Raw genomic sequence first — 21,674 nt, forward strand, 5'->3', positions numbered from 1 at the left:
AAATGAGCTTCAGCTCGTCGGAGAGAGTTCCCTGTGTGCGGCAGAAAGTGACCCGGTGCCCAAGCCGGGAAATGGATGTTGTTACACCGACGCCGGATCCATTTTTTCACCGATTTACTGGAATCTGAATTTTATTATTATTATTTTTATTTTTTTGGATCGGATAGAAAAGAACAGCAGGATGGGCAAACTCCAGTCCAAACTTGGTGAGACATGGCATCAAATCGAGTCTCTAATGGAGTATTGTGGTATATTATCCCACATAGCCTTCACTGTTCTCTCTTTATTTTGACAGCTTTGAAACACAGACAGAGACCCGAAGGTAAGAGAGTCGAGTTAAAAGTGTCTTATATTTCCATTGCTATTTTATGTTAACGTGCTTTTTGAAATTGCAGGTGGTAGTCCAGCTTCCAGTGTGCTGACACGTCAAGGCGAACTGGAAAGGATTCACATTCATAAGGGAAAACTGACAGAGGTAGAATTTTTCATTTCATTCTTATTTTTCTGTCATTATTCAGTATTACCCTATTCATCAGCATGTACCCAGATGTAGATAAAAATACACTCAAGGAGCAACCACCTCAGGTATTTTCCCAGCCAGAGAAATATTATTGTTAATATGACAATAACAGCCAGAGGTTCAATATGTGATTTTTGGTTTAGTTACTACTGCTTTTCCTTCATGTTAATCCATCAACATGCATATTTTTTTCTGAATAAATTACACAACGTGATTTTGAATTGAATTTATGTAAAACCAAATGATGATTATTTGAAGGCAGAGAGCTCATCAGACGGGTTTACCCACAGAAGTCTGTTCCTGCGAGTACTGCAGAAAAACAAGCAGCAAGTAAAAACAAAAACAGGAGAAGCCCTGTCACGCTGGTTTATTACAGCACCAGCCACTTAATTTACATGAAGTCAGCTTCAGGGACAAAAGGTATTTGCTAACATCACATCCAAAAGACATAAAAGGTGTTTGGAGGTAGCTGTATATTTATTCTTCCGCCCTCCTCCATCTCTATAGAGTCGTCCAAGTCTGTGAAGTGCAGCACAGCCACCCACTCTCCAAACAGCAAGCTCTTTATATGGCACCTCACTAAAAAAAAAAAAAAAAACTCCACATCTGGTACTGCTTTCAGCCAGACAGAATCTGAGGCAGTGGGGGGAAGAGGAAAATGATGTGGGGAGGGGTGTTTGATTGCATAAATGGCATCACATGCAGACTGTTAGCATTAATGAAGCAGTCAGATTTGGACCTTGGTTTCTGAGAAATCTTATAATCCAAAGAGGATGTTCCCTTTATTTCATTTTATTCATTAAAGATTGTTAAAGTGAGTGACATAATAAATATTAACGCACTGATTCAATTAGTGTAACCTGATTTAGTTGTGAAAGTAAATGCCCGATGCTTTATACGCTTGCTTATGAGGCTTGCTTGTTGGAGCAGCAAACTCACTTATACATCCAACTTGATGATACTATGCTAAATAGCCAACATGCCAGTGTGACTTTCCCGCTAAATATTCAATCCCTCAGCACAGCTGCTGAAGCTATGAGATTTTGACATGAGTGATAACCAGTTTTGTTGTTTTGAGACTCCTAAAGTGTTGGAGGTGGCGGGCTGATCTGTACCATGCTACATGAAACGTCTGGAAAGTCGTACAGTTTGGAAAAAGCTGTCAGCTCTGCCAAGTTGTTTAAATCTTTGTGGTGGAGGTTCTGTGCTTGTTAATAGTAGGGTGCTTCATGTAATTAGATTTTCCAGGCTAATATAGTTTGACACTACATGACACCAATGCTGTAAACTGTAATGGCAGAGACATCTCATTGTGTGAAACATTTTATGTTGTTTTAGTTCTTGGTGTAGCATGAGCATTTTTTTGTATCCCATAGAATCATGTCTGTACACGTACAGTAGTTTCCTGGTGGTGTTTCACACTAAAAAGTATTCAACAAGTAAGGTTTTTGAAAGTTAACGCAATTTTAAAGTTTTGGTCCCATGTTACTCATTGGTACATATATACCCGCCTGATTTAGCAGTGACATCTTGGTGTATTGCTGACGATAATTTACGAGTCTGTGTGGTCTGTGAAAAATGAAGACCCAAATTAACTCCCTTTTTACTTTCAATTACTAGTCATACAGGATCAGGTGCGGACAACATCAATTGGGTTAGAAGCACAAACCTGTTTGCTTTGGTATAATGTTTGTCTTAAATGGGTGTGTGTGTGTTTGTGCTCATAAAACAAAGAAACATTGTAACATTTACAAAATTGGATTTTAATCTCTTCATGTGTCAGGTTCATAACATCTTGCATAACTAATGACTAGGAGTGGCTGCTTTTCTTCTGTGTACAAAAATCAAAAAATTCCATTTGTTTAGAGAAGGAACTCACATTTTCATTGTACTTAAGAGTACAAATCATGTCTTACGCAATAAATTTTTTTATTTTTATTTATTTTATTTATTTTTTATTTTTTTGCATGCCACAATTACAATTATGTCATAATAACATCTATAATTGTGAACCAAGGCGAAGCACATATTTGTGTTACCTACATCATCACTCCTCCTTATTCCACCCGCCATCAAAGCTTCACAGTAGGCTGAGCGTGACGTGCAGACAGAAATGGGTGTGGAGAGAATTTTTTTTGGCATTTGATTTCCAGGAAACTAATTTTGTGGCTTTTGAGTGTATGTGTGTTTGTGAATCGGCACATGGGGATCATCTTATAATTTCATCTGCATCTGCATCTGCCTGAATATCTATGTGATGTTGTTGACATATTGTTGGCTTAAGAGATAAAAATGTCTTTCTTGCTTTGCAGTGTGAAAAGCAGATACTGTATATATAGTATGGATGATTCATCCCATCGATGTGACAGCATTGTTCATTGTATATGCTGGTTATTTTGGATGTTGACCACTTAATAAAATCAAATTTTTTGAGAGTGTGGTTGATCCCATTGTTAGGAATCTAATACGTTTTCCTTTATGATGCTTTTAACAAAAGGTATCATTCAGAAAGATGCATATTGAATGTAGTTGATGAATGATTATTACAGCAGTGGTGTTTCTATAGAAGCTTTGTATTAAACCCCAGACATTTAAGAATTGTTTAGCTTTGTTCATGTCTGGATAACCATCCCAACTCTCATGGGACTTGAAAATAACTAAATTGCTTCCTCTCTTCTTTCCCCCTGCCTCTGTTAACATGTGCTCTGTGTCTCCCTTCTCACAGAACTTGTATGTAGAATTGAAGGAAAACAAATTCAGCCATAACTGCAACCTCAAGGGTAAGAGCACAATGGCATGCATCGCACTGATGTTGCTTGCTTTCATATAATTGGAAGGTCTTCATGTTTTTCTATTAGTTTAGTTTAACATTCGGTTTGGTGCACCATTTTTATTTATGTGAAAATTTTCGGGCCTTTAGATGTCCAGCTCTCAGTTAACTTTCAGTTTTCACTCTGCCAAACATTCATTGAAAACAGAGCTTATAACATGGAGATAAATGAAGAGTAAAAATGAATGACATGTTAACAAATATGATTGTAGCTACTCTCAAGTCTTGGCCCTGTTGATTATTGTTATTCACAATCCAGCCATGTGTTGTTTAGTCGTAATGCCACCAAAGAAGACACCTGACAAGGACAAGGACAACCGCTTCCAGCTCAATAAACAGACAAAGGACAAGAAAAGAAATGCTGGCGTTAGTATTTGTCTTGATGCTTCTCACCTACAGATTAAAACCTGTCTGTGATAGAGGTTCAGCATATTTGTAGTGTGCTGATCTGTCAAACTACTGCTCTGAACATCAATTGCAGTAACTTGTTACTCTCATAATATTTGCATGTACAGGATACGCAGTGCGACATGGTGCTTGAAGAGGACTTGCGGCAGGAGTGGGTCTTCAAACTGTACAATTTTGACAACTGTGGCAAAGTCACAAAGGAGGTAGCATGCTTTCATCTTTGTTGTCAAAATAATTCAAAATGAAAGTATCTTGTGTGTGGATGCACAATGTGTATGCACGTGTTCTGCAGGATATGTCCATTCTGATACAGTCCATGTATGACATTCTGAGGGAATCAGTCAAGCCGCCCTGTGGTGATAACACACACCTGAAGATCAAATTAGCCGTATCTCCCTCAGCTTCCCCAGACAGGAGTTTCCAAACAGGTAAATTCTCTTGAACCCATAAGGATTGTTTGTGGTGGAAAATCTGTGCCAAGAAGTTGATGTATTCAAAATAGCGGAACGATGACACCAGGATTACAGCATTAATAATTTTTTCCATATTTTCAACTACAGGGAAGAAGCAGAGTGTGTCTGAGGAGGTAGGAAGCCCAATAAGGAAACGCTATTGTGAGGATGAAAACATTGAGCGCAGGAAGCATTACCTGGATCTTGCTGGCATTGAAAACTACTCCTCTAAATTTGATAATACAGGTAAAGACACTCCTCCTGTATCGATATAGTTAATGCAAATATTTCACTTCATGTTTTGTTTCATTGGGAAAACCTTCAAACTGAAGCAGTATTTCCTCTCTGTTGTCAGAGCCTCCTTGTCAGGAGCCCACACACCAAGTTCACTCTGCTCTTCAGCACTGCTCTGTGGTGGCCAGAGAGAGCTGCACCTTCCCAGAGTCACCTAGAGGTCACTACATCCTTCATTCCCTGAAAAGTAAACACATGCCATTGGGGAAGAACAGGAGCAGAGGAGAGGCAAGGTCCTGCAGATTGCATGGCCATCTTTGCCAGTCGCATAGTGTGCGTACCCACAGTAAGAGGGTTCGCTCCAGGATATCAGATGCACCGGCCTCCTGTAGACATCCTGGCTCCCAGGTCCAGCCAGGCGAAGACACAGAGATACTACATAACCATCAAGCCTCCTGTGGGACTCCTCTGGCTCAGAGACATGAGCACCATCACCATCACGAGCACAAGCACCACCATCATCATCATCATCACCACCACCACTACCACCCTACATAAACGCATTCCAAACACATACCATATGACACTGGATTCCAGCTCAGGTGATATTAGAGGGTAAAGTCACGTGATACGGGCAGTTTGGTAGCATAAAAAACTACTTAGACAGACTTTAAATGACCTCTTGTACATTATAATCACAGTGTTGTGTAATCAGGCTAAAGCGCTGCTATCTGATGCAAGCAAAGTCCCTTCAGATTGCACTGGCAAAAACCTGCAAACTCAGTTTACTGTTTTCTGAGTTACAACTTTATCGAGCTTTAGACCGATTAATTCCTCTCAGGTAAATTTCCTTTTCCTATACAATGGAAGTGGAGTATGTATAAAGTAAATGGTGCCCGTATAGTTGAACTATTCAGTATTGTGTTTTATTGTCTTCTCTGTTTGAAGGTACTAAGATGATGTGCATATTAACACACAGTATGTGTCTGTCATGAAAATCCGTTTATTCTGATATGATAACATGTTTAATTTTGGACAAAATGTGAGAATCACTGAAAAATATATTTATGGATAATGAGTAGTTTTGAATTTGACGTTCATGTTGGTGACAGCATTTAGTCAGTCAGTTATATTTTTCCACAGCAGTGGCACAATACATGCATTGTAATGTTCCAGGATATAGTTCAGGTGTTTGAAACCACATTCAACACAGGGTTTTATCAGTGTTGTGCTGACGTTCAGATCAGAAGGAATCTGTCATTTTAATGTCTTCATTGGCAGAAGCCTCATTTGACCATAATACAATGTAAGCATCTGAATGCTTGTTATTGTTACTTACCTGAATGGTAAGTTATTTTTATGAAGCAGATTGGTGGAAAAATTGACTCATCACCAATTAAATTGAAGTACAAAACAAACATACTATATCTGTGTTGGATTATTAATATATTGCTGTTTAATTTCTGTTGTCAAACCTCATTTTTTGGTGATTCCATCTCTTGTGTGTAGAGTATCAGTTCACAGTTCTGTGAAAACTGGCAGGTTTCCACAGCAGCAATCAAATGTTCTCCCTGCTTATCTGTTTGACAAAAGCTGCAAATAGACGCCATGGCCCAGCGAAGGAGGTGAGACAGCTGTTTCTATAAATATCCTCAAACCCCTAACCTACCATGAGACCCTCGTGCTTCATTCCTGCTTAACTGAGTAAGCCCTGTCCCAGACAAGTACACAAGACGCAGACAGCCAAAAACAAAGCAGCAAACAGAGGAGGCCAAACACTGATGTGCAGAGCTGTTTGTCAACAGCTCAACAACCAAGAAATCTAGCTCTGTTGGTACGACAAGCAGCGAGGAAAAGCTGGAAGCATGAAGTCTCTACGGTTCCTGGCTGCTGAGGGTTTCATACAGACTGGTCCAGCTGCCCTGGAGAACCTCAGCTCTGTGCCTTTCAATCTCTACCCACTTCTCTTCAAGGCCTGCTATCTCAATGAACAGGCCGACTTGCTGCGTGCTCTGGTCCAAACATGGCCTCTTCCAGAGCTCAACCTACAAAAGGTCCTGGGGAGGACGCTCGACTGTCAGATGGACCTCACCTCACGCACCTGCCGGCTTTGTCTTGAGGCGATTCTGTTAGGATTAAAGGTACCTACATTTTCCTCACTGTACCCACTCACGGGTCATACTCACATTGCCCGTGCATGTTTTTCTAAATTCTTTATTCCTTTTGCATTGTATATTTATGTTCTCAGTCAACTGCCTCAAACGTACTTGTGTGAGTTGTGATTGGCTTACAATGATCAGGAATTTTAGTAAGTTCACCCAAATAGTCCCTTGACAATATATTGCCATGATTAGCTCTGTCTCTCTCTATGTTTTCTGAAGGATTATGTGCTGTCCCCTCCAAGAACTTATGCTAAGTGCCTTCATGTGGTGGACCTCACTTCTCTGAAAGACATCGAGCACCAGTACTGCCCCTGTCGCTCCACCTTGGGCCGATGGGCAAGAACCCAGCTTCTGACCCAAATGTGCTACGAGACCATGTTGGCTATGCAAGCCAGTGATGTGGCCCGGTCTGCTTTTGAAACATCCATTGATGTACGTCTGAACGGCTTTGTCACTGGCCGTAACTATGAGCTGGTGGCTCAGGCCTTAGTCCTCCTGCGACACTGCCCACTGAAGCTTCGTTTTGTTGGTTTTCGTGCTGATTCTCTTGCTCTCAAGCAGCTTTTCTATGTTCTTCGACTAGCAGAACCTGAGTCCATCACAAAGCTGGAGATGGTCCACAATGTTCCCTTAAACGCCACACACCTGGAGGTTCTGCTGACCAAGGTGGATTTCCCTAAATTAGAGTCTCTGACCCTGCCGGCCGGGGCGCTGGATATTAGGTGGTTGGGTTTTGATGATGAGGATCTGCTGGCCACCATTGGCAACTTACTGGCACAGCTGAGCAGCCTGACTGAGCTCTATGTTGGATTCTCTACTCTTACTGGACACCTACGAAGACTGCTGTAGTGAGTAAACAGACACATCTGAATGAGGTGACAGAGGCTGATGATGGATGGCTCTGGTGACCGTCCTGCATGAACATGGCTTTCACACTTAAAATGCAAACCCCAAAAACCAAATACATCTTTCAGTTTGGTTATTTTTCAAAAATACTGATTAGAATTTTGTGTTCAAAAATTGTGGGCCAGTTATTTCCACCGACCTTTTCATTCCAGATGAACTTTCTCTTCACCCTTCTTCTGTTTTCAGTCCTCTCAACACTCCGCTGCAGTGCTTGGAGTTGGCCAACTGCAGCCTGAACCGTGTAGACATGACCTACCTTGCCAACAGCCTCCACAGCGAGGCCCTGGTCCGCCTGGACATCAGCGGACATAATATCTTCACCTCTTACGCCGCCTCTTTCCACAAACTGCTCAGCCGCTGTTCCACCTCGTTGGCCAGCCTGGCCCTTGAAGAATGCAACATCGAAGACGAACACATGGATGCCTTCACTAATTCTTTGTCTTGCTGTCAGGTGCTGGAGGAGCTCAAGTTCCTAGGAAACCCTTTAACCTCAGCAGCCCTGCGGAGGTTATTCTCCATGTTGTCTACAGGTTTCCCAAAGTTAAAGTACATAGAGGTGCCAGTTCCCCGTGAGTGCTACTCTGAAGATGTTACTTATCCTCTTGATGATTCAATCATCCTCCGATACAACAGGGATTTGTTCCAACAGGTCAGGAGCCAGCTGGTGGGCATCCTGGAAGGAGCTGGTAGGGGGAATGTGGAGGTGTGCACCCCCCTGACAGGGGCCTATGATCCAGACATAAATGAAACCAGCAATGAGCTTGGAGTATCTATACTGAAAACCTTCAATAATGTTATTGGGAACTTCATAGGTACCATAACTGACGTGGACAACAGGAGATCACAGGCAGGTAATTAATGATGCTGCCCAAAGAAAGATCAGGTGCGTTACGACGTAGGATTTTAAAGAAATTCTAATTCTGTCTAAAGAGACAGATAGTTATTTTCTTCCCAACACCTTCAAGTCTGTGAAACAAACAGCTGTGAAGCAAAAAGATGTAGCTACGGCTGCAACCACGTTATTACTTTATGTTTGCCTCAGATACTCTGTTACCTGTATCTATTGTACATGTTTTAAGTATTTATTCTGATTGAAATTTTGTATATAACTGGATTTGTTGAAGTAAACAACACAAATTTACAACAGAGCATATTTTAACACAATAGCTTCAGTCTGTCATGTCAGTGGCCTGGAATGGATAGCATAGAGCAGTGGTTCTCAAACTTATCGCCCCAACAACAATCTTGACAAATTATATTTCACCAAGTTCAAAAAGAAAATAAGAGTGCAGTTGTGCCATCATAACTGATATCTTGAATCAAAAACAAAAAGTAGTCAAATAATGAAATAGTCTTTCATTTGCAATCTGTGCAAAAAACAAAAACGAGAAATTTCCCTGTATTAGTGGCTGCAATGTGCCTGTTTTGCACTGCACATCCTCTCAAAACAGGTTTTTTCAGGCATGAAACTGCCATTCTCAAGTCATGCTCAATGTTGAGCTGAGATCTGTATTTCGTTTTCAGAGAAGCAACAGTCTGTCTTGTGTGTGTGTGATGGTGCTGGCTCTTTTGTGGCCCAAATTTATCCATGTTGCTCACAGCTACCTGTTACCTTGTTGTCCCGCTGCAATTATCATCCCGACGTCAATCATTGTTTTTCGCACTTTAGTCCTAGGTTACATTTCTCTCCCAGTCTCCTAATGCTCATTAATCATTTTAGCCATTAATTATTATTGTGTGTGGGTGTTTTCTTTAGAGTGAATTATCTTTGTCAATAAAGAAAAGCATTTACAGTAAGATAGGCATTAAATTGAAAATTTCCTCCTGTTCCGCGCTCCACCTGTCATGTCTCCGTTGGGTCACACCCCACACTTTGAGAAGCACTGGCATAGAGAGACACTTGCAGATTTTCAAAAATTTACATTTTTAATGAGCACTGTTTTATAGAGATTACATTTTATTTTAAATATTACATCAGGGGACAACGCTGCACCGACTGAAGATGGCAATTAACAGCTTTCACCAGGAACCGTCTATTTCTTCATCCACTCTTCTTTTTCTTTCCTCTCACGAATCACTTCATTCAGATATGGTAACAGGTATCTGGTATCCTGAATGGAAAAACTTTTTTGTAAGTTTAATAGGGCGGGGTCATTATAACAAATGCACTTCTATTAAAACCTTCCTCCTTTTCTCTCTTTAAGATTTGACAAAATTTTGTCCTGATCCTTTTTGAGTTTCCCAAATAAACTACACAAAGAACATTTTGTTTTCTATTGGTGATGTGCGCCTTTTTACTTGTTTAAAAAAAAAAAAAAAGTATGAATCCAATATGAAACAATTTCTATTGAAAATACTTCATAATTATCCCCATTTAATATTTCACACTCCAAAACACTGCTTTCATGTGAAACACCAGCGCCACACTGAAGAAAAGAAATTTTCAGTATTCTTACCTCTTCAAATTTTGTCCACTGGTTTTGAGGGAGGATCTGCGCCTTCATAGACAGGTCCAGGGCTCTCTTGATCCTGAACATCCTCTCATTGTACAGGTTCTCTGGAAGCCTCTTCAGGGCCTCTTTCACATCTGCGTCCTCATAGAGTGTGTCATCGCGCATTAAACCTGATACAGGAAACATAAAATGCTCAACATTCACTATTGAAAATTAAAACTGGCAGAATTGCTGGATTTTTAACTCTATTCTTGTCAACATATTTCTCTTACCATACTTGTTGAAGCCACTCAGGTTGTAAAACCATTTGCGGAATCCAAAGGCTAGCCTGCCTGTCGCTACTGTGAGTAAAAAAGACAACAGAGGATGAGTTAGACAGCATCACATGAATTTAAGACCAAGACCATTTAAATTTAGCTACAAAAGAGGACATAACAATGGCTCAAACTGTTTCAATATTACGACTACTTGAATACAATTGCAATTTTCTTATCCAGTAATTTCGAAGATTTTTCAGTGGAAGGAAGCAAATACAGACAACTACCAAAATTATTTTATGTAGTTGTAACAGTGGAATGCTGCTTCACACCGATGCATCAGTATTAATGATCTATTGTCCCCACAACAGGTAAATCAAGTATTCTGTTTCTAATAGGTAATGTGCTAAAAAAGAGGCATTTTCAAGAGCTAATGCTTGGCAAGCAAGACTTTAACTTTGCCATAAAGTATGTATGAAGTATATATTATATTATTGAATTTCATCTTGTACTGTAGTAAAAATCTGAATACTACTGAATACGATTGTAATGAATTACATAGTACCTGATCGTTTAGATCTGTTATGTAAATAACTTCGGGTGAATTATCCCCATATAAATTTGTGTAAGGACAAATTTTGAAAGCATAATCTGTGACTTTCAGGTCACATGATCTGAGTCAGGCTCAAAACAGGGGCCGACAAACAGCAGATAGCACATCCATCTAAGATCATGCAGTTAAATCATTCAGCTACATTATTAGCTAACCCTGAACAGCTTAACACCAAAACCGCGGCAACACCTGCTTAGTAAACATTTCACGACAAAACGAAATAAGGTACGGACCGCGATCTTTTAAACACAATAATATTGTGTTTATGTCACTTTGATAAGAACAAGCAGTAGCTGAGGAAGCTAACGCTGGCGAACAAACACCCTTAGCATCAGTTAGCACGGGGACACTAAAGGACAAACGCAAGTCAAGTGGGCTAAAAGGCGTTTTCTTCCTGGACAGATAAACAAACCATAGTGTTATGTTAAACAATATTCTCTTCGTCTTGCCGTAGCAGTGTAGCACAATCTTTCGTAAATTAATTAAAATCTGGTAATACATAAAAAAAAAACGATGGTCTTTTACCTGGTGCCCTCGTCGCCATCTTTACTGCTGAGAGGAACCGCGGTGCTTCATGGGAAAAGACTATTGCTCTCAACATGCGCGAGTCGTTCGTTGCAGATAAATACGTTAAAAATAAGTTTTAATTAAATACATTACAGACATTTACTGCAAGACCGTAATAAACATTGTAACATTTTCGTCGTTAAATGGTTTTAATGAATCAATTGAATGAAAAAGGATGCATTTAAAAGAATTGCCTTTTATCTGAAGTGTGACCTCATGAATGTTGAGCAATCACAGCAGAGGTCATCGAAAAGAAAAATATGATGGTGTGAAATTAAATAAGGGAAAAAAACAAAGTTAAACATAGTTTGATATAGTCGGATGATACTCTGGGACATCCTTATTTATCTGTTTATACATGTATTGCACTATTCTTGAGCCAATGCAACGAAACTTTGTTCTGAATGAAAATAAAGTAAGTTTTTTTTTTAATAAACCTGCGTCAGAGTGGTCTCAATGTAAAATATTAAGTTGTATAATTTAGTGGAACAATATTAATATACATGTGAAATAAAAAATATTTCTATTTGTATTGAAGTACAATCTGTGAGTAGATGAACCTACAGCAGTGACATTTCACCAGTCATGGTAAATTACATTTATTAAACATCACATTTACAAAATAAATGTTTCATATCAAATATACGATATGTTCAATGAATCTGTCATGATAATACTAATTCTACATGCAAAGCCCCTTTTTGTTGAAGTCCACTTTAATGTCAAAGGTGGAATTACAATGTTTTTTGGAACAAATAAAAATCATCCAGTGTGGTCAAAGCTAGTTCAATGCAAAAAATCTCATCTGGCAAGGACACCAGTCGGTCCAGGGAAATGTAGTTGGGCAGGTTTGGGTCATACTGAGCTTTTCCAAGGTACTCAAGGAACAGGTGCCGCTCTTTGACACGCAAGTACTTGCTATTCAGGACCTATTGGAGGAAATATACTCAAATTATAACTCTAAATATTGACAAATCAGAAATAAAAATGACTCCACATCCATCAAAAACTGGTAAAGCAGTTGGCATTCAGCAGGTCAATGTACCTGTGGGAACTTGGCGATCAGGTGATGGGGTACCTTCATGGTGTTGTGGATGAAGTCAAATGTTTGAGTTAACTTCTTTTTATTTGCAGTCAGAACTTTTGGGACAGAAGTAACTATTTGTTGGATCTCATTTCCCTTAAATCCAAACTCTATTTCACAGACCTAAGTCGTTACACACAGACATAAAAAGAATGAAAATATATTTTAAAAAAATGTATAGCAGGCAGTTACAAAAGAATACAGTTTTGGTATATTTTTTCATTTCAGTACCTTGAGATTTTCTTTAACGGGCTCCAAACTGCCACACAGTAATCTGGGTAGACGTGCAACAAGATTCCGAATCTGCAAAGAGAACCAAAACCAATTATAATTCCCTATTCTTTTTTCCATTGTTGTATTCACCATTTCTTTCTTTGTAGGAAAAAATGAAAGAAGCTGTGTTCATCTTTGTAGAAAGCTTACATTAGAAGCACTGAGGTTGAGTTGTTCATGATAAAAACTCAATCTGTTGTCCAACCTCTTCACACTAAAGTTTAGCAGATATGGAGCTTTGGAAACCATGGATGCAATTGTGTCCTCACTGAACTTCTTTGACTTCAGATAGTTCACCCTTCACAAACAAAAAAAGGGGACAATTAGTCTTAGAACAGAATTTGCCTGACACTACTACAGGAGAGACAGTGTCATAGTTTAAGCTCAACAAACTGATTTAAAATAAAGAAATTTAGTAAATGTTTTTCTGAACCTCCCTTCGTATTACCGGGTCTGCAGGTTTTCCAAATCCTCAGTGAGAATGAAGGGGTTGTGTGTGATGATATAGCCAAGGCGAGAGTCCTCTACCCCAATCTCTTTGAGAAACAGCAGCCTTGGAGCCACATCTGTGTTGAAGTCGAGCCTCAGCAGCATGGAGCCCACATTAGGCCTCTGTTCAAGCTTCCACAGATTAACACCTGCAGTAAGATAAAGAGTTGCAATAATCAGAGTCTGAGTGAACTGAAAACTTAAAGGTCACTGCTTTATTCATCGGGATCCCAATTAGCTGTGCCCTAAGTGATTGATAGTCCTACTGAGGTCAACATGAAAACATGCATAAAAGAAAAAAAAAAAAACAGAACAAAAATGGGAAACTGCTTTCCCCATTATACTTGTACATGTAAATTTCTTTACCCAGTTGTACCAGCTTGCAGAGAGTCTCAGATTTGTCAACATAATCTTTAAGAGAGGTCGAAGTTGGAGGTATGCCTGGAGGAATACATATACTGATAGCCTCTTCATCACTGATCTCCTCCAATGCAGAAAATCCAGCAGCACTGTCCATATCTGTTTAATGAAAAAATATAGACTGAATATACTTGTCACCCAAGACAAAAACAAACCAACAAACAAATTTAATTAAATCATAAATGCTGATGCTCATTGAATATGCTCATATAACAGCAACCCATTATATACCTAGTGGTGCCTGACTGTGATCCAATGAGACAGCCTCTCTGATTGGCAGCGGGGGGCCCTTGTATTGCACAACATCAGTTCTTGATGACTCTTCTGTGAGCTTGTCTTTCTTAGCCTCAGTTGCCAGATGTTTGACCATTAAGTCTCTATAGCCAAGCATCTGTTGTTTCCACCTCTGTCTTGCCAAACCTGTTGTGGGTTGCCCTGTGAAAGACGGGAGTCCATTTGGTATTTTTGTGACTACAGTTTTAACCACCGTGGAGTGATGAGCTTGAGTGTAATGCTGCCAAGCAGCAGCTGTTGTCTTGGAGCAAAGTGGACTTCTGCATCTCAGACACAGCTTTGCAAAGGATGAAGCCATGGTGACTCTGTAGAGAAATATTTGAAAATTCAAAATATTTCCATAAGAGAACCCACAAACTGAACAACATTTGTCTACAAATTCAACAAATAAATACAGAAAGAAGCATGGGTTGAACAGAAAATGAAACACAATTAAGAGAATATAAATGAAGACTATATAAAACCATACCAGGCAATATAGCAATTATTCTGTTATTATCGCCAGGTAAAAATTCCATATTTTCTGAAAGATTATCAGATAAAACAAATATAGGCAAACTCCAATCCATAGCTATAAGGAAGCAATAAAGTCTGATTCTTGTTATTTGACCTCTGATTGCGAGTTTAGCTATTCGTGTGTGATGGCGTGTAGGAAAAAGAAAAATCACAAAACCTAACCACCAGATCTCTATCTCCAGAAAATTCTAACTCTGTTGGAATAAATAACCTTTTTCATTTGATGGTGGTAGATGCAGTTTATGTGTAATCCGGTTTAAAATCTGAGATAAATCGTTTTTAACAATATCTACATTTCACGATACATTATTTTCATATATCAGGCCAATAATGCCTTTGCTGGTTGCATTAGAAATGTTTTTACTCACAGATAGTTTTTGAATAAAAATGTTTAATCATCTGGGACCAGCAACATCATCTTTCATTTCTGGACGTCCACTGTTTTCATGTGCTCGACCCCGGAAGAACCTACCGGAAGGAACGTCACAAATTGGTATTTACCACAGCGGCGGGTGAAAGGGGTGGCCAAAATGTACTTATGGGTTGAATATTTCTGAAATAAAGTTTCAATTATTTGGATAATACATTATTAGACTTAATAATATAAAAAATATGATTTTGTTATGGTTTTGTTTTGTCGTCTTGAGTTAGAACACATAGTTTTTTCCAGATGGTCACTGCGACTGGCTCTGTAGTTCAGCCCTTCTTTGTGGAGCTTCAGCATGGATCTTCTTCGTAATGTAATGTCTATCTAATCTTACACTGTTTTGGCTTTAGTTACAAAATTTTTTATCGTTACAATTCAGTAAGTAACCCATAGCTGCGACATGACAGCCGCCGTGACGACTCGAGCTCTGCGAACGGATGAAACCAACTATAAGTTATATTTCCGAATGATAAATGAGCAACAAGTGGATGATATTTGTATTGATTTCTTCTACAAGCCACACACCATCACCCTGCTGACCGCCACGGTCCTCAGCTTGATGTACTTTGCCTTCACCAGGTAAATAACCGTCTAAAGTGTGTGTTTTTTTCCCCATGCTAATTGTTGTTTAATAGTAGAGGAGATCAGGAGCAGTGGTAACACGGGACGGTTGCGACACCTTGAATTTTTCCAATCAGAAAAGCTGTAGTGACAGCGCTCATTGTGCACATGCTCATACATGCTCAATTAGACTGTCTTGCTGACAAAAAAGGAGCTCCATAAAAAATGTAACTTTTCTGACAGATTTTTTTTTCTTTTTGAAACTGGCCTGAAGTCAAACGTCTCAACAATCCAACCAAATGTTATCAGGATCGCTGCTTTTTACGATAAAAATGTTGTCAAGCTGTCGCCTTTTAACGCTTACTGAACCAACGGTGACTTTAATTCAGATTTTTTTTTTTCATTTGAAAAAACAAATATCATCAATTCATTTTTTTAATTTGCATTGCTTGAACAAAGATCACCCCATAGCTTTAAGAGCTCCTGGTTTACACTACCAACTGCTCACTTAACAGGACTGTGATTGATCAGAAGTCGGTCATATGAAACATGAAAGGCAGTAACTGAGATAAATATTTTTACATATTTTTTTAATATAGCAAACTGGTTCTCACAGTTTAAATAGTTTTTGATTTACTGGAAAAAGACAAAGTGGTCTCTCCTAGTTTTCAAAGAAGTCAGCAGTCGTCATTAAAGTTAATCTTTCCCCTCAACACCCCTGTAGTTGCTTATGAATATAATCCAGTGTTGAATGTCCAGCAACATAATCCCCCTTATAATATGCAACATGTTTTTTGACAGGGATGATGAGCAATCAGACAACAATCTCAGAGTTGGTCTTCTTGTGGTCGTCTCCTTCTTCTTGGTCATCAGTGTCCTGGCCTTTCCTAATGGTAAACTATTCAACTCAATTGTATTGGCTACATCATCCAACGGGATGTGATTAAGTTACAGTTCCAACCTGTGAAAGATTAAAAAAATGAAATAATCTGAAGATGACATGATAATGATCCATCAACAATCTTCTAGTTTAGTTTATCCACAAATATGAGTAACTATTCTCAATTAAAACAGAAAATGGCAATCTATTCGTTTGTTAGCTTGAACAAGGATGTTCAACATTCTTGACCTTGGAAACTAGGCTCCTTTTTCTTTGGCCTCCCACAGTCCTCCACCGTGGATTCAGTTTGAGAGAGCTTGGTTTTCAAGTATGACAGTGTTAAGTCATTATAACAGGGCAACTATCTTTATGACATCTTGTAAACTCCAATCAGACAGGTGAAAGATTTGGATTAAAGCAAGTGAGTGGACTGTGAGTTATGTTTTTACGTTATAATTGACTTCTGCTTGCACCACCGACCTATGATGCTTTCTTCATCAGGACCTTTTACCAGGCCTCACCCAGCGATATGGCGAATGGTGTTTGGTAAGTGTTTGCCTCCATTTTCTTCACCCATTACCTCACCACGTATATAGGCTTTTCCTAAAAGATCTGGTTTTCATATATTTTCAATCTAAGTTCATTTTTTTTCATTTGTAGGTCTCAGTGTACTCTACTTTCTCTTTCTGGTCCTTCTCATCTTCCTCAACTGGGACCAGGTTAAGACTCTGATGTACTGGCTGGACCCAAATCTTCGCTATGCTAAACGGGAAGCTGACATCATGGTAAAGGGGGTTAAGAGTGCCCAATAAGCTAGTTATTTTTTTTCCTCTGAACCATCAGAGCAAGTTCACATAAAATCTAGAATGTCAAACGATTTCTTAATGTGGATAGGACATTTCTGTTTTACAAAAATGTATTCTTTGTCTTTTTTTGTTGGCTGCTGTCTCTTCGGAATTCATCACTTTTGCTTTTTCGTTCCACAGGAATATGCTGTAAACTGTACAGTGATAACATGGGAGCGCATCCTGAGCCATTTTGATATCTTTGCATTTGGCCACTTTGCAGGCTGGGCCATGAAGGCTTTGGTCATCCGTAGCTACGGCCTCTGTTGGACCATCAGCATCACCTGGGAATTCACTGAGGTTATTACAGCAGGGTGGATACTCAGATATACACAATTGATTTTGTCACAGAGTGTATGGTCAAACAAAGTGCAACAGTCCTTCAAAGAACATACTAACTAAATTTCAATTCAGTATTTTTTCCTAAAGATACAAAGCTCCTTGATTGATACAACTACTTAAATATATGTGATTTTCACTATTGAGCCCACTCACTTTTTACAGCTGTTTTTCATGCATCTTCTGCCAAACTTTGCGGAGTGCTGGTGGGATCAAGTGATACTGGACATACTTTTATGTAATGGAGGAGGCATCTGGCTGGGTATGACTGTCTGCCACTTTTTGGAGATGAGGACCTACCGCTGGGCCAGTATCAAGTCAGTCAAACTTTTTTTTTTCTGTTTGTTTTTTAAATAATAGATATAGTATACTTAGTTATGTCTATCAAATTATTCAAGAATGTGATTCAAGAGTCAACATTATAATAATCTTGAATCACATTCAAGGATATACCATGTCACAGCAGAAGAGCACAAGGGGAATAATAGCTCCAGGTAAAAATGTTGGTTGTTGAAAAAATGTAACACTCTGTCTGCTCAGGGAAATCCACACCACCACTGGAAAAATAAAGCGAGCCGTACTTCAGTTTACTCCAGCCAGTTGGACCTATGTGCGGTGGTTCGACCCAAAGTCGTCCTTCCAGAGGCTAGCGGGCATCTACCTCTTCATGATCTTATGGCAGGTAGGTCTCTCGGCCATTGTGCCATCCTGCTCTTTCTACTGTTTTATTTGCCACGAAATACCATCCACCCACTGAGAGTGTCTGTCCGTTGTCACTTTTCTTTACAGCTAACAGAGTTGAATACATTCTTCCTCAAGCACATCTTCGTCTTCCAGGCCTCTCACCCACTCAGCTGGTGCCGTATTCTCCTTTTTGGAGTCATTACTGCACCCACTGTGCGGTAGGTGATACAGTACATTTAACCGCCACCCAAACAAACACCAAGTTCTAAATCTAAAATTTTTAGTTTATTGTTATTAAGAAAACAATTCAAAGGACCCATTTTCTTGAACTTTTCAGGCAATATTATGCATACCTGACAGACACTCAGTGTAAGCGAGTTGGCACACAATGTTGGGTTTTTGGGTAAGTATCAATTGTCTGCTTTTGCAAACTTAGTATGTCCCAGAAATTCTTTGAAGGGCAGTCAACTACCATTTTTCTTGTTGTTGTTGCATGCCTAGAGATTTCAGTAGAATTAGCTTTTATCTACCTGTCAGTTAAATCACAACACTTGTAGTAGTCATCTTTCTAACTCTTAGAGGTAATTTTTAATTGAAAACATCACGACCTCATCTCAGACACAAAGCCATTCATGTCCTCTGCTCCATTTTCGATAGCAATGAGACAGGCTCCCTCTGCCTGCTTGCAAGACTCTCACATCTGAAGCTTAGCTAGTTCTAACCTGTTAAAAAATTAAACTAAAATACCAAAAAAGGTTTTCCTTGTTGATTGAGAAACATATTGATTACTTTCACTTGGTCTTAAATGTCAGGCACATCCTGGGAGAGGTGTAATTGCAGTGAAATGACTTTGCCAAGAGAGGGGGCCATTGTTGAATACAGCAGCATGTGGTTAAAAATTCAAGGGCAGCAAGACTACTGATTTCATTGTACTTTTATATTTCCCCTCAGGGCTATTGCTTTCCTGGAGGCTCTTGCATGTGTGAAATTTGGGCATGACTTGTTTTCCAAGACACAAATTCGCTATGTACTCCTGTGGCTACTCTGTCTTGTAAGTGTGTGTGTTTGTCAATGTATACAGTTCAACATCATAGACAAGGTTTGAATGTATTTACTGTATATTAAATGATCCAAAAAATAAAGATGTCCCTATACTACTGTATTGACATCTGACATGGGCTTGTAATATGTTGGTGTTAAAGGTGACAATTCTTATCAAGGCTAATGGGTAAATGCCTTTTTCTTTGTGTTTTGCTATCATTGCTGCTCTAGCAGCTATTGGCACCTTGGAAAATCTAAATAACTCTGCAGGTTTAACCGTGTTCTGCTCTGCACTCCCAGCACCCACTATGATGCTTTTTAGTTAGTTAATGGTTAAAGCCTGTTCTAGATACTTTGGTTAACACAAATCCAAGCTCGAAAACATTGGTGCCTTTGTATGCGGTGGGTTATGGAGGAGTGTTGTAGATATGCGTTAAAGATAAGATCCTTTCATTATGCAGGTGAAGGGGTTTCTCTTTCTGGTCACTTAATGTGTTTTTTGGAATGTTTTATCTTAAAAAAAGTTTAGAGTTTGAGCAGACTCATTAATGTCTGTTGTATATTCCTGTTGTCTTTCTTTTCCTCTTCTTTAGGCACTCATTACACTTATGTGTTTATATGGAATGGTCTGGTATGAGCACAGTAAAATGAAGGTAAGACATGTTGGTGCTAGATAAAGCTTTCCTATGGTATCTGTTTAAAGAGGACGTTAAATTTAAACATCAAATCAACACAGATGTCAGTGGTAATATAGGCTGTTTAAATTACTTTTGTATACCATATTAGTGTTTTTTCATAAATGTCGAATGAGCGTCCTTCTCTTTACAGAGCTTTTTTGCGACCAGCGAGGACTGTGATGACAGCAGTACTGTCGACTCATGCAATTTCATCTCAGGTGGTGTTGCAGGTCAGTCTCACAACTATCAGACTTTTAACAACTTTTCATTAAACTAGTACCTCAATGTAAAAAACAACTATATCCTTTTTATTCCATAGATCAGAGGGAATCTTTGAGAAGTTCACAAACTACAAAAAGGAAGCGAGCTGCTGGAAGGAACAGATTTGTGAATGGCCAAGGAGGAAAGAGACAATAATTGAGAGAAATGCATAGTATTCATGTTGCCTTTGAATGAGATGAGTTGTACATAGGCTTGAGAAAGCATTAAATGCAAAAACTATGTGCTTAAATTTAATGGATATTTGTGTTTCGAGTTGGACTGAAAGTTTGAAGAATCCTACAGACCAGGAAGTAGACACCCCCAAGCCTTAAACTTATTTCAGGTTATCAAGTAGCTATGTCCGTTTTAGCTGAAAGCTTCATATACCAGCAGACTTGGGCAATTGTAGAAAATCTTTGATATTGTGCAACGGTGGCAAAATTTGAACTATTTTTAGTTGATAAACACTGAAATATGAAAAGGTTGGCCTTTTTGCATTTTAAATACTGGCATGCTGCCCTCAACATCATTGTACAGCTTTAATTTTCTGCCTTAAATAATGAATGTTGTTTACAACGTAGCATATGCACATACCTGTGCATGGTATACCAGATTTATCATTCAGATGTGGTTTGAAAACCAGACCACATTACTGTTGAGTATATAAATGTGCGTGCCAAAATGTGCATACATACACACACAAACATATTGGACTAGTTTGCACTTAATCTCCTTACTGTTGTTTGTGAATTTTTATGTCAATGAATTTAATAGCTTTACTAGAAAAACTAAAGATTGCAATTATTTTTGTCCATGTCATTTTGTAATCTCATGTCATTTGGTGATGATTTATATGTTAACTAAGATTTTTTTCATGTGTTATTGTTCATATAATATTTGCCAAATGTATATTTGCACCTATCTATAATCCAGTAATCTACTGCTGTATATAATACTACTGTTTGATTTCCCTCAGTTAAAATTGCACCAGTAAAGGTTTTCTCTCCACTTTAAATTCAAAGGACAACCAAGCTTTACTGAAGCAATTTTACCACTTACATGGTTTAATTGCCACCATTTTTAGCTGTTGAATTGTATGTTATTACAATTTTGTATTTGTTTGTAGTTGGGGAGAGAAGTAAGCAGTGTGGAAGGTCTACTGACAAACTACTGTGACATTCAATACAACAGCATTGTGGTTACATTCAATCAGAGGATAATCATGATGGTGTTTTTTGCTTTTTGCTTTGTTTTCAGTGGCCCCAATTAATACAATGTGAAGCTGATATAGCATTGTAAGCTATTGGTCTTAAATTGTTGAATGATACAGTATATTTACATATTTTGTGTCAGAATGTGTTTTACAACCTCTTGTTGGTGTGAGAAATGTTACTAAGTAAATGTCTTGTGATTGAATTTGTATTTGTTGATACTATTTAAATAAATCTTTCCTAAGAGCTGCTGCAGTGATTCCAATGTTG

General features: G+C 38.8%; 5 protein-coding genes across 6 annotated transcripts; 3 read left to right on the forward strand and 2 right to left on the reverse strand.

The window, feature by feature from the left end:
• The first annotated feature begins 28 nt into the window (after positions 1-28).
• On the forward strand, positions 29-5,834 carry LOC115051131 (protein naked cuticle homolog 2-like). Of its 2 annotated transcripts, none has more exons than XM_029514438.1 (9): positions 29-206; positions 296-322; positions 396-475; positions 3,246-3,300; positions 3,625-3,716; positions 3,866-3,961; positions 4,051-4,190; positions 4,317-4,456; positions 4,566-5,834. In XM_029514438.1, exons 1-9 carry the CDS (start codon positions 182-184, stop codon positions 5,000-5,002), a joined length of 1,092 nt encoding a protein of 363 aa, XP_029370298.1. In that variant the 5' UTR covers positions 29-181; the 3' UTR covers positions 5,003-5,834. The 2 variants fall into 2 exon arrangements, with proteins under 2 accessions (XP_029370298.1, XP_029370297.1); XM_029514437.1 differs by having other exon boundaries at positions 4,051-4,186; positions 4,319-4,456.
• A 475-nt stretch (positions 5,835-6,309) lies between these two features.
• On the forward strand, positions 6,310-8,371 carry lrrc14b (leucine rich repeat containing 14B). Its single transcript, XM_029514823.1, has 3 exons — positions 6,310-6,585; positions 6,826-7,454; positions 7,699-8,371. Exons 1-3 carry the CDS (start codon positions 6,310-6,312, stop codon positions 8,369-8,371), a joined length of 1,578 nt encoding a protein of 525 aa, XP_029370683.1.
• A 1,046-nt stretch (positions 8,372-9,417) lies between these two features.
• uqcrb (ubiquinol-cytochrome c reductase binding protein) lies at positions 9,418-11,399 on the reverse strand. The gene is made up of 4 exons (XM_029514569.1): positions 11,361-11,399; positions 10,238-10,306; positions 9,969-10,135; positions 9,418-9,623 (listed from the first exon to the last, which is right to left on the reverse strand). The coding sequence occupies exons 1-4, from the start codon at positions 11,377-11,379 to the stop codon at positions 9,546-9,548; spliced, it is 333 nt and encodes a 110-aa protein (XP_029370429.1). The 5' UTR covers positions 11,380-11,399; the 3' UTR covers positions 9,418-9,545.
• A 167-nt stretch (positions 11,400-11,566) lies between these two features.
• mterf3 (mitochondrial transcription termination factor 3) lies at positions 11,567-14,946 on the reverse strand. The gene is made up of 8 exons (XM_029514519.1): positions 14,847-14,946; positions 13,900-14,267; positions 13,615-13,767; positions 13,208-13,397; positions 12,910-13,057; positions 12,718-12,789; positions 12,448-12,609; positions 11,567-12,331 (listed from the first exon to the last, which is right to left on the reverse strand). Exons 2-8 carry the CDS (start codon positions 14,258-14,260, stop codon positions 12,137-12,139), a joined length of 1,281 nt encoding a protein of 426 aa, XP_029370379.1. The 5' UTR covers positions 14,261-14,267; positions 14,847-14,946; the 3' UTR covers positions 11,567-12,136.
• Positions 14,947-15,003: 57 nt separating this feature from the next.
• On the forward strand, positions 15,004-21,650 carry ptdss1b (phosphatidylserine synthase 1b). The gene is made up of 13 exons (XM_029513860.1): positions 15,004-15,484; positions 16,268-16,359; positions 16,848-16,892; positions 17,007-17,131; positions 17,333-17,491; positions 17,696-17,847; positions 18,071-18,212; positions 18,320-18,432; positions 18,552-18,617; positions 19,166-19,265; positions 19,849-19,908; positions 20,084-20,162; positions 20,252-21,650. Exons 1-13 carry the CDS (start codon positions 15,306-15,308, stop codon positions 20,347-20,349), a joined length of 1,410 nt encoding a protein of 469 aa, XP_029369720.1. The 5' UTR covers positions 15,004-15,305; the 3' UTR covers positions 20,350-21,650.
• Positions 21,651-21,674: the final 24 nt, after the last annotated feature.

The sequence above is a fragment of the Echeneis naucrates genome, chromosome 11 (assembly GCF_900963305.1).
Source record: "Echeneis naucrates chromosome 11, fEcheNa1.1, whole genome shotgun sequence".
In the NCBI taxonomy this organism is placed as follows: domain Eukaryota; kingdom Metazoa; phylum Chordata; class Actinopteri; order Carangiformes; family Echeneidae; genus Echeneis; species Echeneis naucrates.